General features: G+C 42.0%; 1 protein-coding gene across 1 annotated transcript in view; it reads left to right on the top strand.

The window, feature by feature from the left end:
• The window catches only part of Slc15a5 (solute carrier family 15 member 5), a 109,702-nt gene that overhangs the window by 28,274 nt on the left and 65,876 nt on the right, over positions 1-15,552 (top strand). The window contains exons 4-5 of the mRNA XM_055611171.1: positions 4,422-4,639; positions 10,430-10,616. Of these exons, the coding sequence (XP_055467146.1) occupies positions 4,422-4,639; positions 10,430-10,616 (405 nt within the window). The remainder of the gene's footprint in view (positions 1-4,421; positions 4,640-10,429; positions 10,617-15,552) is intronic.

The raw sequence follows: 15,552 nt of genomic DNA on the forward strand, positions 1-15,552 counted from the left end.
CTGTGTAAGGAGATATGTGGCCATCCTCCAATCTGCTCACTTCTCCCGCTTCCTTCCCCTCAGACCTCACAAGATTCTGTTGCCTGCAGAAAACATAGTCCACTCTATTGGTGTCTCTTTGTTGCTGCTACGGCCCTTTCCACATTACCAGTCTGTACTCAGGAATCCCATAAAAACACTAAACTAAATGCTATAATATAAGCACAAAGGACCGGTGCAGACCCATGCAGGCCCTCTGCATGCTGCCTCTGTCTCTGTATGACAGGGTTCCCTGAGCTCTGAGGGAAGGGATTTGATGGAGACATCCCATTTAGAGCTAAGTGTTCCAAAGTCCCAGAGTAGCTTTAAAAAAAAAAAAAGAGTACACCATATGTTGTCTCTCTTTCATTTACAACTTCTTAATCATTTCCAACATGCCTGAGTGGACTGTATGTTCCTCCTGCGGTCTGTGTAGGCTTGTCTCTAAGCTCTTGGATCTTACCTTCTCACCAAACTCTTCTCCTTAGTTCCTCCTACCTCGGCGCCTTTATTGTCCTAGCTCACTTCTGTGTCATGCTCTGCCTGGTCTGTTTCCTGAAGGTCACATTGCTTATTCCCAGTCATCATTCCTCAGCTCATACATCAACACTTTAGGAAACCTCTACACACCTAGCAGAGTTCTGTCATATCAATACACTGCATTGTCATCAGGGACCTGCAGAGATTTCCCTGCTTACATCTCCAAGATCACAAAGATGACTTGATCACTGCCATAATGCCAAAGACAAAGACAGCCCCTGGCTGACAGTAAATGCCTTGACTGAATTAGTGATCTTAGCCTCACTTTTTGGGCATACGTTGGGTACTTTTCTCTGTCATCAGAAATTTTAGAAATTAGTGTCATTTATTCATTTCCTGGTTTTTGGCTACAGTGACATTCTTGTTTTGTCTCACTGTATCAGATATAATTTTCTTTCACTACATTTATTTTCCAAAATACTGTAAAAACCTAGTCCATAGAGACACACCACTGGCCTAAAATAACATCACTGCTATGAAATAAAATAAAGACACTGGAAAATGCATGTGGAAAATTGGGGAAAGTTACATTTGAAGTCAGATGGTTCTAATAATAAACTATAAAAGCACTTATTTTAATGTCTTTTTTATATTTAACTTTTTAGTGTATTTCACAAACATGTTGACAATCATAGTTGAGATCTTTCTTGTTTTCTAAGGCAGGGTCTCATAATTATCCTGCTTCTACCTTAAAATGCAGAGATTACAGGCTTCTGGGAGAATTTTCTAACTGATTAGTTTTTTGAAGATTAGTTTATTTTTAATCTTGTATATTTGTGTGTGGGCTATAGGCTCATTTGTTGCAGGATATTTGATTACGTTATGAGCTGTGACACTGTGTAATGGAAAAGCCTGTTTCTTATTGTGGTGTGGCTCGGCCCTAGCACACACCTTTAATCCAACAGCTTTCTGAAAACAGGATTAAATAAAGTCAACCATAGGTCCAGAGGCAGAGCAAGCAATCAGTTAACCGTGGGTGAACAAAAAACAAACAAACAAACAAACAAAAACATAGAGAGTGACAGGAAGTCTGGAAGATGGATAGAGAGACACACAGGAAGTAGAAAGGAGGGACATTCAGTTTAAGATGTTTTTAAGACAGTGTGAAGAAGAAGAGACTTTCTTTCTGGGACACAGGCTGAGTAAGAAGATCAGCTGTGTGCTTTCTCTGCCTCCTAGAGTTGGTTGGCTTTCACATTAGCATAAGGTCCCTGAGTCTTCACTGGTAAAACTGAACATTTGGAAGTTTGTTTAAAAACACCACATATGTGAGCAGGTGCCTTTGGAGGCCAGAAGAGGGCATCAGATACCCTGGAACTGGAGTAACAGGCAGTTCTGAGTCACTTGTAGGAGCCTGGGACATAACTCAGGTCCTCTGGAGGAACAGTAAGTCCTCTTAGCCACTGAGCCATCTCTTCATCCCCAAAACTGATTTTAATAAACTTTAATAAGACCAATCTAAGCTAACTTATTTAAAAAAATATGGTAGTAATTTTAATCGTCTATGAAGATTGCAGTTATTTGTATATCATATTTAGAAGTAAACTTCATTTTTATCTCACAACAACACATTCCTGGTTTACAGTAATTTCACGGCGTGTTTAAGACACATATTCAATACAAGACCCTGAATTTATAAACATGGAAGAAATGTGAAGAAAATAATGTCTTGCCTCCTATGAATTGCCATTTACCAATTACCATGATGACACCTGTGTGAAAACTTATTTGGATCAAAGTGAATAATAATCCTGATGTCTCCACGGCAGTGTTTTGCAAGAGCTAATCAGTGTTAAAACTATCGGTTCCTATTTCGTTGAGAAAACACCATGATCAAAAGCAAATTAGGAAGGAAAGGGCTTATTTTACCCTCCATGTCCCCATAATGCCCCATCCCTGAGGGAACTGAGAGCAGGACCCTGAAAGCAGAAGCGGAAGCAGAGAGCCTGGAGGAGTGCTGCTTACTAGCTTGTTCCTGATGGTTTCCTCAGCCTGCTTTCTTACAGCACTCAGGACCTCAAGCCTAGGGGTGATACTTCCCACCATGAACTGGGCTCTCCCACATCAGTCAACCAAGAAAATGCTCCCTAGGCCACTCTGCTAGGGGCATTATCTCAACTGAGATTTCTTCTTCTCAGATGACTCTATCTTGTGCCAGGTTGACATAGAAGCAGACAGAGTACAAGTTGGGGAGCAGCACAAGCAAGAACGTAAGAAAATGTCAAGGTTAAGTCACCTAGCCTAGGCCTGCTCATATCGAACCTCTAGATGTCATCCGCACACACCCACTTTTCATTTGACAAACCTCAAGTGAGCTCACTGAAAGCACTAGCAGCACCTCATGATTGAGCAGTTCATGTGGCAATAATGAAGCACTTTCCTTATCATTCCTTCTCTAAGGGACAAAAGTCTGGCTACTCCAACAAGTCTGGCTCTGTCTCCTTGGCCTCACCAATCCAGAGCCTTCCTCTGTGCTTGGGAACAGTGACCAGGAATTTGTGACAAGGACTGTGGGTCTGAGCCTCTCTTCTGTCGGCAATTATCCCTGATGCTCTTCCATGTGACCTAAAGATACTTCACAAAGGCCACCAGAGAACCACAAGTATAATCATTCTTGGTCACTACCTGTTTGGGCTGGATTTGATTCAGTGACTTGAGGTGAAAGGGTGCATATTCAATTACCAGGCCCCCAGCTCCTCAATTAATCAAAGGCTGACATAATCAGCCTATTACAAGTCTCACAGAAAAGATCAGATGGGATCAATATAGCCAGCTTTATAACCATAGAAAGAAACGTTGATAAATATCCCTTATTTAAATATAACAGCTCATCATCTGTGGCATTTAAATAGCTAGAATTCACCTTATCCAGAATTTTCTTATGGGAAATTTGGACACAATACAATGACACTCAAGTAGTATTTGGAATACCTCTGGCAGACTTACCGACTCTGTTTTCACGGGTATTCCACCATTTTCCCTTAACCAAAATTTGGTATCTATAATTTGTGGAAGGACTTTTTTGGTCAGAGGGATTATTATGAAAAGTTGTTATAACAATCAAGATGGCACAGCTAGGCTACACAGTGTGGGTGTCTTCCTTCTCATGGTAGCAGGAACTCCTAACAGAGACAAATAAATGTACAATCTAAAAGTCATAAAAGAAGCAACCACAAGGTCCAAATGGCCAGGACTAGGCAACTGCTAACACCTGAGGTGATGCAGCTTTTCTAATGCTGAGATGTTCTCTTTGTCAACTGGGAGGAAATTCCTGGAAAAGCCAACTAAGGCAGACTGAATTCTTAGTAACGTTGTCAACATTCATAAAGACATTCAAAGAGTTCAACATTTAATTTTATGTCTGAAATTTAAGCATAAAGTCAAAGAAAAGAATATGTTGGCCTTCATCTCTGTGTCAAAATAAAAAAATAAAAAACCAACCACTACCTGCCAAGTAAAATGAGGATTATTTATATTTTACAGAATGGCCCTGGTTTCTGAGTAAAAGATGTAAAAGAAAGCCAGGTTCTCTTAATCATTAATAAGCAAAGTTGAGACTTCTAAGAGACTCTGAAATTCTCTGCTCTGGCGTTGTATTTTGTCACCCTTCTTCCTTTTCTAATGTGTCACCACTGATCTTACCTTTTTCATTTTTCACATCAGCTGTCAGGCACCACCCTGACTTCCTGGCCATCAGGAAGCCAACCTGTCACCGGCAGCTCCTTTGAGTCCAACCCCTCAGGTGTGGAAACCTTCTACTCCACGTTTACCACTTTTGTCCTTGGAGTCAGTTCTTAGTTCGTGTCTGGGAAGCCTGAAGAACCTTCTGTATACTAACACATCCTATCTCCGATGCTTTGCAGATCGCTCCCTCCTGACTGTCTCCAGCGTGTTTGCTAAGGTCCTGAAAACACGCTGCCTGCCCTACTGCCACCTTGGGCGAGGGGCAAAGAGTTGGTTAGACCATGCCCTGGGAAAACATGGCGAATGGCACAGTGAACCCCAGGAGGAAGAGGCTGTCTTCTCTGCCCTTTTGCCTCTCTTCAGCTTCCAGCTCATATACAGAATGTGCCTCATGCAGGTGAGGATGGCAGCCAGCCCGCACCAACAGCAAGGTGATCCCTTGCACTGTAATCTTGTATTGGTTACTTTTCTCTTAGCTGTGACAAGGTACCTGACAAACGCAACTCAAGAGAGTAGGAATTTGGGCTCACAGTTTGAGGGGATACTGTCTGTTGCAGAGAGAAAGGAACAGCAACAGTGGTGCGAGGGACACGACCCGTCACAGTCCTCAGACAGGAAGTAAGGCTGGCTTACTTCACCAATATTCCACCTCTCAAGTTTCCACAACCTTCCCACACAGCGCCACCATCTGGAGATCAAGGGTTCAAACAGTCGAGCCTTTAGGGGAGCCACTCTGCACAAACCACAACAGCCCCAGCAGGCACTTTCAAGCACTTTACTGAGCCTTAGTCCTGCCTGCTGAACAATGCAGCCCCTGGTTTTGAGAGCTCAGGCGGGGTCAAACTAAACCTCATGGAGGAACCCCCGGGTGGGATCAGCTCGGTTGGACTGTCCAAGGCTGGCCAAAGGCGCAGACAGCGTCTCAGAGTACACAGCCCTAAGGCTTAGAATCTCTTCGTGACAATTCCAGGCCCAGAGGCAATTCCCAAGCAAAAGATTCCGCCTCCCCGCTCATTAAACCTTTAGAAAGCATCCCTAACGAGCCAACGGCGTTCCACCTTCACTAACTCTTCAAATGCAAGCACTAATGAGTAAAGGATTCTCTTCCCACTCACACACTATTTATTCTTCAGGGATTCGGTCATTATGCTGGGAGGGAATCGAGGAGAAAACACTAAGCCCACAGTGTGTTTTGTAGATACGTGTGATCTTAAACAAATTAATGTAACTGTGGTCAGAGACCAAGTTATTTGTGGAGCAGAAGGGGAGGTTCGTAAAAGTGTTTGAACAGACGCAGGACTTCCCTGATGGCTACCCCAACTGCAGCTTAGAAGTTAGCAAGCTAACAGGAGAGCCATGTGCATCGATCACAGAATGATAGAGACAGGAAAAAAAGCAGTCTGTCCAACCCCAGCTTCATTTGCTAAAGAAGAGATATGTAGACAAAAGTTAAGTGATTTGGGCATGGGAGCATAAAGTAGTCTGTCAGTTCACAGCGGTGAAAGGGAAGACAGAAGAGGCCTGTGCTCTCAGAACAGCCCACAAGCTTATAAGCCTGGGGTCAAGAGTTAAATGAGCAAAGTCCCTCCCAGGCCTACGTATTTGACCATGTGGCCCCAGTGGTTGACAGTATTTGAGAAGGCAGAGCCTTCCTGGAGGAATTGCATCACCGGGGGCAGGCTTTGGGGTTCATAGTCTCCCTCCATTTTTTTTTTTTTGGTTCTTTCTCTGTGCTTCCTGTGTGAGGGTGAATCTGTGGCCACCAGCTTCCTGTTCTTGGCCCCTGCCAGGATGCTTAGCCCCTTTTCATTGTTACAGGTGCCCCCTCTGTAAACCTTCTCTTTCTAAAGAAGCTTTTGGTTCTGCTGTTTTCTCACAGCCAGAGAAAAGTAAACACTGCAGCAGGTGAGTTACTGCCTCCAAGCCAAACTCAGCCCGTGGCCTGTTTTTAAAATATTTATCACACGTGCATCACGTGTGAGGGCATGCGACATGGCTGGGTGAGCTTTCACAGGCCTGTGGGCTGTCCTTGGAGCCCTCTCAGTTCTATTTTTCATCTTGGTATGTGGAACAAGCTAAGATGGTTTAAAATTTTGCATCATTGGGGAAAAAAACGAAAGAATTGGTGGTGGTACCTAAATATTACGTGAAAGTTAACTTCCGATGTCCACAAATAAAGTTTTATGAGAACACCGCCACGCCTACCGGTCTGTTATGTCTGTGGCTGCTCGCTGTTAAAGGTGGCAGAACTAGACAGGTACCAAAGAACCTTTGTGTGGACAACTTCATCACCTGATCCCTCGCAGAAGGATTTGTCAGTGCCTGGACCAAACAGTGCGGGGAAGCTATGCAGATTGGGAGAGTCCTCCTGACCGTACAAATAGTACCATACACCAAAACAAGACACAGCAGAAGCAGGCCTTCTCCACTTCCATGGGGACTGCTAGACAGGCCCCCACACCTGAGAAAATGATGGTGACTGGATTTCTTAGCGGGCCTCGGCTAGTCATAAACCATTCTATGCCAGGAGTACAGATTACGACGCCCTATCTTCCTGGTGAAGCAGCAACTTGCACGTCCCTTCACTCACTCTGAGCCTTTTTCTGTGAACTCTTCTGTTTTGTATTTTCATATAAGTACAATACATCTCAACAAACTTTAGTTTTTAATTTATGCATAAATTTGGTTACAGTCACATCTCAGGTGCTTACCTGCCCTGTTCCCCTCTCACATGTCTCTGTCCCTTTCCTCTTCCCATCTAGTGCTCATCTGCTTTCCTCCCTTGCTCTTGCTCTCTCTCTCTCTTTCTCTCTCTCTCTCTCTCTCTCACACACACACACACACACACACACACACCACACCAGTGAGCTATCTTTTTCTCTGGTGAGGCATTATTTACAGGAATATGGATAGACTGTACAAGAAAAAAAATTGGTAAGCTAAATTTTAAGGAAACGGATGTCTGGTTTACTAGAAAAAAACAAAAGTGCAAGTATGTATTGATTATTATTCACCATAGCTTCTTAAGGATGGCTTCCAAAAATCTACATTTATTTGGTGGGGGGAGATGTATGCCTGCCATGGCCTGTGTGTGGGGGGTGGTGTCAGGGACAATGCCCAGGAGCCAGCTCTCTTTGTTGCCATGCAGGCGTCAGCTGAGCCATCTCACCAGTTTGGCTTCTGAATATCTAATTTAATCCTCACAGAAAGACTGCCAGCCGCTGTGATTATCACAGACAGGCTTAGAACCTGTGTGTAATGACCCACACTGGGGAGGCTGGAGCAAGAGGATCACTGTGATTCAGAGGCAGCCTGGGATACATAGTGAGCTCAAGGCTAGCCCGGCTACCTGGATGTACTTTCAGACCTCGTCTTTAAAATAAATAAATGTCAAAGGTTCCAGTGAATAGAAAGATTAAGTAACTGTGAACCTGTTGGCATATGGAAGCATGCTTGCCCTTATTGAGGGCTGCTATCAAAACCCGTTACCGTTGCCCACAGCAACTCTCTTACACGTTACTAAATGTCCTTGATACAAACTATATAGATACCAAAATTACATAATGATGTTTTACTAGAAATTGAAAGAAAATGTTAGCGCTTACTTCTTCCAGGTTGGCCAAGGAAAACTTCCATCAGAACAGGTTGAGACTAGACTTTGCCTGCAGATAAAATCATCAGTCACACAAAGACAGTGAAAGCACCAGGAATAAGGCATCCCAGAATTCCATGTTTTAAATTTAGTACCAATTATTGACCTTCATGTCAAAGTCACATATTTAAAACATGTTGCTATTAAGGCCAATGAGGTGGCCATTTGACATTAAGACCACTCAAAGGTGAAAATGAATCTCTATTGACAGCAATTACTTCTGAATACTCAGAGGCCTGTGTGAAATAAAAGTATTTAAAATTTTAGAAGGGGGAGGATTTCAGAACGTGGGGCAGAAGCATAAATGATTTCAAGCTTTCAAGGCACCACAACCTTTCCTTGGGTTAGGCAGTATATTAGTATCACTTTGCTAAAGATTAATGGCACATTTGCAGCATTTTTAAGTTAACAGGTTTCAGTGTCTGTGATTCATGCCGATAATAACTTTATTCCTATTAACAATGACTCTCATCTGAAATCAGTAACAGAAACTTGCTCAGACGCTGGGAGTGGCTCAATCCTAGACTTACTCAGCTGCCAACACTCTTTATGCTGCACATCCCTCCTTCATTTCCCTCCGATTGGCGTGTGTGTATGTGTCATGATTTTATGAAAGCCATGCAGAAACCCCTCCCTCTTGTAGTCTGTACCCAACCAAAGCAACCCTTGTTTATTATCCTAGGAATCACTTTAAAGTCTGGGAAATAAATTATCAGCAGGGCATGTTTTATGTATACAGGGTGAAGTTATATGAAAACATGGTTCAGCCCTATGTCCGAACATAACATTGCAAGAGATTCCTTTTATCATTGGTCAGGCCCCGTTGACACTCCTCACCACCTCCCAATTTGTGTAAGTGACTGGACGGAAGGGATCAGTGAGAAGCTGTGCTGTGGGTGTTTGAGCAGAGTGTCTCTCCTAAGGTGATGGGAAGGCAAGACTCTCACTTCAGTGGACGACTGTATGAAAAACAGTTAGGAAAATTCCTCCTTCAAGGAAGAGCCATTCAGGCCTTTATTCGGTGTCTCTCTGTGGCTTTGTGTGTTTCTGGGGATCAAAGACATCTTATGTACAACTCATGACACTTAGAAGCGTGAAGCGATGCCTCTCGCATATGAGATGCCTTGTTTCTGATATTGTGACCCCCCTCCCAGAGGCTTGGAATACAGGAAGAGACCAGAAGCTAGAGATATGGGTTTAGTTAGCATGGGGATTTCTTTAAATATGAAAAGGTTCTTGTGGTCCATTGAGACTGTGAGGCGGAGCAAAGAAAATTTAAAAATCCTGTCGTCTTTGTGTTAATGTAGAGACCTGCTCCACACAGCTTCTGTCGAGGTTGGCTAGTGTATCAGTCACCTTTCTTGTTGCTATGACAAAATACCCGAGACAAACAACTTAAAGGAGAAAGGGTTAATGTTGGTCCCCAGTTCAAGAAGTGACACAGAGTTGAGAGAGAAGATGTGAGGTGCTTGGTCACGCTGCATCTGCAGCTGAAAAACTTGGACCAGACAGGAAGTGGAGACAGGGCCATCCAACTTCAGTGCCCACCCAGTGTTGTACACTCCTTCCAGTTGGGGTTCTGCTCTTCGGGATTTCACAACCTTGCAAATGGTGCCAGGCTCTGGGGACCAACTGTCTAAGCACATACTCCTTTGGGGAAAGGGACATTTCACATGGAAACCACAACAGTTAGCATGTCAAAAATCTGTTTAAAAGTAACAGGGCTGAAGAGAGATGGTCCAGCCAGAAAGCCATGGTTTCTTGCAGGGAACCTAGGTTCAACTCCCAGCACCCACATGGTGCCTCACAACCATTGTAATTCTAGTTCCAGAGGGATCCTGCGCCCTCTCTGGCCTCACTGGGTACCGCATGCACATGGTGCACAAACATGCAGGCCAAGCACCCATATACACAAAATAAAACGTTAAATGAAAATGATTAAGAGGAAGCCACAAACACAGAAAAAAATTGTCTTGTTGTTCATTTTGTTGCTTAGCTGAGATGAGAACCAAACCCCACGTGGGAAGCCCACAGAGGTAGCCTGCAGCAAGTAATGTGTCTGTCCATCAGTTCTTTCCCAGAAAAAAACAAACAAACAAACAAACAAACCTCTATTCTGCCACCAAACTAGATGTCATTTAGAAATTCTATCCTAGCCCCACCTCCATTTGCTTCATTGGAGTGAAAACAGACATTGTTTAGGTTTTCTGGTACTTTTGCTTTAATGTTCATGAAAACTTACTCAGTTTGAGTTTGGAGGGTTTAAGTGACTTGACAACAAAGCCCAGGGATGCTACGAAGGTTAACTAAATGACAAACCAAAGTTCTCTGAATTGGTAGCAATGCCAGTGGATCTAGCAGAGCCTCTGGGGTCACAGATATTTCGTCAGCTCCTTAATAGGTCTTGAAAAACTGAGGGATATCCGTGTCACCTGTCAGAGAGTATGCATGGGGAAGGGGGCATCTTACAGAGGATAGTCCCTTTGGAATGAAGCCACTGTCTTAGTGCCTACCGCTTCTCTTCCTCTAATCCAGATCCCTTCGGGATATTATCTTCAGACCATGAATTCCAACAGGAACTTGGGTGGATTTCCTCTGCCAATTGCATTAATGAATGCCATGAGCACTCTGCCATTATTAATTCTGGCTCCCTTTATGGATTTCTTCAGCAACCGTCTATTTCCGTCTAAGAGAGATGGACCATTCCTGTTGGCGTGCATTAGTAAGTACAGCGTAGGGTTCTGAGGGCATTGTTTGAAACTTGCAAACAAAAACAACTCTGTTATATAGTAGCTTCATGCTCCTCAGTAGGTATACAGCTTCTAAAAATGTTAGAAAAGGTGAATTTATGAGTGGTGGCATTCAGGTCCATGAATCTTTACCCAGGCATCGACATGATATCTTCAATCCATATTTTTAGGCCTCTTCAGAAGTCAGAGCTGATATAAAGAGACAGTGAAACTCCAAACACCACTTAATGGACTTTTCCTTCAGTAGAGCCGCCCTCACTCCTAAGTCATTCCCTAATGTGTTCTTAAAAAGAGATGAGCCTCAAAAAATTAATAGTTTTAATTTCTGAACCAGTAACAAAAATTTATTAAAAATTAGTACTGTGAGCATGGAGATATGGCTCCAGAGTGCTTGCCTAACATGAATAAAGCCACGGGTTCTGTCTCCGATCCTGAAAGAGAAAAATTAATTCTCTGATTCATAGCCCCCATATTCTTCAGATAGTAAGGAATATAGCAATGACATTCAAGGGTTTTTCAAAGTGAAACATTCTAAGATAGCTTTCTTAGGACACATGAATTAAGCCATAAAATAAGATTCATCTGGTTAGTGGAGAAAAGGCAATGTAGCTCATTCTGATGGGTCTGTTTTCTCAACTCTGTTTGGTGCAGCATTGTCAGGGAACCACAGGGCAAGGGTGACAATGAAGCCTGTGCATTCTCTGCCACTCAGCTGCCACTTCATGCATGACTTTGGAACACACACCTAAGCTCTCCTGTCTGCACTCTGCTTGCTTTGGGTTTCTTTGAGGGGAATAATTTACATAAATCTGGGGTCATTTATTTAATATGGGACTTTAAAGCATTCTATCAGTTCCAAGAACATAGCCATGATGCTCAGTGAAAGCCTTACAAATGGTAGTGATTGTGGGACATTTGCAGGGGACACCACTGGTCCATTGATAGGCAAAGAAAAAAAAATCCAAGGTTAAAATACCCAAGAAACATCACACAGGGCAAATGAATGTGGTCATTGATAGCTGAGCCCTGATTCCCTTGAGTTGATTCGGACTGCAGATTTCATCTTCTGGCTGGTTGACCTGCTCTGTCTCTCCTTAAAGACCAGAGGCCATCATCTTCTGTGCACACACTCATCCTGCTGTTTCTCTGTGCAGGAGTCACGGCTTCCTCTGTGTTTTCCCATGAGCATGATCCTGCCCATGAGAGCACATGGTGTCTGGTTCTGGTTAGAACTCCAGGTGACTAAAATCATCATAGTTGCTATAATCATCTGCAGTCATTCTCACTTAACAGAGACCTATAATGCACAAGTTTCCAGAATTTGCTTCTCACCAGGTAGACCTGTCACTACTGTAATAGCATTTAGCAAAATATAAACCTTGTTTTTTTTTAAAATCTCTGAATTTTAAACATGCTTTTTATGTCCACTAATGCAGAAATCCAAGAAAACAGTATTATTAAAAAGAATATCCTGGATTCTCCTCTAAACATGGAAGACACAAATGAAAGTAAATGTAGAACCTTGGGTGTCTGACTTTTGTGAACTCACTACTGAAACAGAATAAAGCGGCATACAGCAAGTTTCCATTGATGTTACAAAATGTCAAAAATCTTGGCAGTCTTATGCAAGTATCATGAAACTTCCCAGGCAAAGCTACCAAATTTATGCATGAAATTTTAAAATCTGCCCCACTTTAAGAAAACAGACCAAGAACACAGCTATCACAGCTTAATTAAAAAGCTTTCCTTAGAACAAAGCATCTTAAGTTCAGCTTAAATTTGATCATCTTTCTCTATGACATATTTGAAATCATGGCTATTTTGCAAGGTATGCTCTCATGGATAAAGGTGGCAAAATTATCTAGTACATCATTTGATGTTTTTGATGAGCTAAATTATCCCCCTGCAAAATCAGTAACAAGACCTATTGGGCAGAAGAAAAGAAAGCTAGACTCACTTCAAAAGAAATGAAGCTTTGCTCCACTGGGTATGGAATAGTGAATTCAGTTGTTTCTAAGCCAGACTCCATTCATTCATTCATTTGCATACTTGTTCATTCATTTGCATACTTGTTCATTTATTTGCATAATGTTTTGCTATGGGAATATAAACATATGATGGTATGCATCTTTTAAACTAGATATTTGGGTAGGTTTTTCATATTCTGGTTATGATTATGGAAGATTAACAAGTTTCGCCAGAACATGAAAGCCAAACCAAGGGTACTTTCTGATACCAATTTACATAATCAAGTCAATCTAATACTAAAATTTCCTTCTACTTTGAACTAAAATGCCTGAAAATCTGAGTGAAGTATACTCATATAAATTATGAATGGGCATACACTAATGAATTCCTAGTTTGACATCACATATATATTACACTTAGATGCATGGTAAACTATAATTTAGTATACTGACCCTCATAACAATAGTGTCATTTAAATTCAGGGGGTTTAATTCTGTGGCCATTATACCATTATTAGTACTGCTATTATTGGAATTATTAGTATTATTCCATTATTCAACTATATGTGGCAATTATATTATAGAAGTTAAATTTTCAGCATTAACTTGGAATCTTTACTGCTATTTTCAATTAGCAGCGGAAAGTAAGTTCAACACCCCTGTATTGGTTACCTTTCTTGAAGCAGTGACAAAGTCCTGATGAAAGCAACTCATTTTGGCTCACAAGTCCTTTATGATGGGGAAAGTATGGCGACAGGGGAAGGAGGAAACAGGTCATACAGGACACAGAGAAGCAGAGAGGGAGTGCTGACAATCTGCTCACTTTCTTCTTACTCAGCCTGGGACACCAACATGGACTGCTGTTGCCCTCGTTAGCATTAACTGCCGTCTTGGCACAGTCTGGAGCTTAGAGAAAAAGCTTCCATTGAGGAATTGCCTGGTCATATTTGCTTCCTAGCATGTCTGTAAGGGATTGTCTTGACTACCAATGGATGTAGGAAGCCCTAGTCAGTTGTGGGTGGAACCATCCTTAGGCAGGTAGTCCTGAGTTATATAAAAAACTAGTAAGTAGGAGCCTCGAGTGCTTCAGCAAGCAACATGTCCTGGGCTTTCTGCTTCAAGTTCCTCTTCCAACATCCCACAGTGATAAACTGTGACATGGAGTATCAGCCAAACCAAGGCTTTACTACCCCACCCCACTATTGGTCTTGGTCATGCAGTTTCTCACAGCAACATAATGAAACTAGAGTAGGGTGGGCCAAGAATGTCCCTCTCAGACATGCCCAGAGATTCGCTCCTGGTCAGATTCTAGATATCGTTGTGTTGGCAGTGACATGACAACATCTCCTCTTGTTGCTTTAATAAGCATCCATGTCTTAAATTGTCCCACTACTTACAATATCCAGTTGCTTCTCCTTCAGAAACTGTCCTACTCAAGTCAAGTAGGTGCTGAAGACAATGCCAAAGTTTGAGAGGCAGAATCACAACCTAGACTCCTGAGATACGGGGACACCTCACTTGACTGGTCAAACTTGATATTTAAAGGATCATGTATCTATCTCATAAACAATGCAATGAAAAGGATTTCTAGTTTACAATATGAACTGCTGAGTCTATCACTGAATAAAATCACAAAGTATCTCAGTCATTGAAAACATCTCTAGGGGTTGGGGATGTGGCCCAGTTGGTAGAAGGCCTGTCTGGCATGCACAAAGCCCCTGGTTTGACCATAAGCACATCATAAACCTGGCATAGTGATGCCTGCCTGCAATCAAAAGGTGAAGGCGAGATAAGAAGTTCACGGTCATCTTCAGCTACAGAATGAGTTTGACGTCAGCTTGGGATACGTGAGACACCATCAAGAAAAACAAACAACAGAACCCTACACCTGCCAGAGCTATGCCAGGCAAAGGCTTGAAGTGCAATGTGCTGACAGTATTTACCTATCTTATATTCCCTATTATCATAGGTGCATAGATGTATCTATTTAAAAGTCAACCTTAAGTTACCAAAATTCTAAAGTTGGCACTATCACCTGTCATATATAGCCATATTTTGTTTCAGATTATTACAATGCAAAATTGTTTACACCGTAAGAACTTCTTTTCCTTGCACTGATTACATATACTACATTTCTATAAACTGTGGCAGCCAGTAATGAGTGCTGACACACACCAGTAATTATCTGGTTAAAATGAGCCCAATTAAGATTACTGATAAGACCCATACAAAGCCTGAGCACAGAATTCTCTTGGCTTTGAGGTACTGTTTAAGTTGAAATACAGCCAGACAAAATGTATTTAAATACTTGTAAGATCTACTTTACAGTAACCTGAAAATTCTGATTGTAAGTGAAAGCCGGTTGTAATATAGTTCAAGCAACATGTTGGCCCCTTTATGCATAACCAGAATGTTCCACTACTTCACATAATTGGCTGTCATGTGACATTTCCATTGGGTTGGAGAGGAAGTGATGGTTAGCCTAAAAATCAAAGTCCTGGCTCCAGTCGCTTTAAGTGAAAGTGGGATTAGCTCTGAGACAATTACTTTTATTCTCTTTTCCCTCTTCTACTTTTAAACAAGCTCATGATATTACAGCCCTGGATGGCCTTGAACTGGTGACTTATAGCACATGTGAGGCTATGCCTCATTGAAGTTGCTTTTTTCATGATTTTAAACATGAAAAGGCTTTTAAATATGATTTACCCAAGAAAGATACTATATGCCCAATGCAAAACATTTAATAGAAAGAACCATGCAAACAGGTAAAGGATTCACTTGATTCACTTTCATAGATATCAGCAGGAGTAAATTTTCTTCTTAGCTGTACATTTGTTTAACAAAGGCACATTAATATCCCCAGGTCTTAAAGCTAACATAAAATTGGAATTAACTTTGAGTGAAGTAAGTGAATTGAGTGTACCATCTGAAGCAATATTTG

The sequence above is a fragment of the Psammomys obesus genome, unplaced genomic scaffold (genome assembly GCF_907164565.1).
Source record: "Psammomys obesus unplaced genomic scaffold, mPsaObe1.curated_primary_1811, whole genome shotgun sequence".
NCBI classification, from domain to species: Eukaryota; Metazoa; Chordata; class Mammalia; order Rodentia; family Muridae; genus Psammomys; species Psammomys obesus.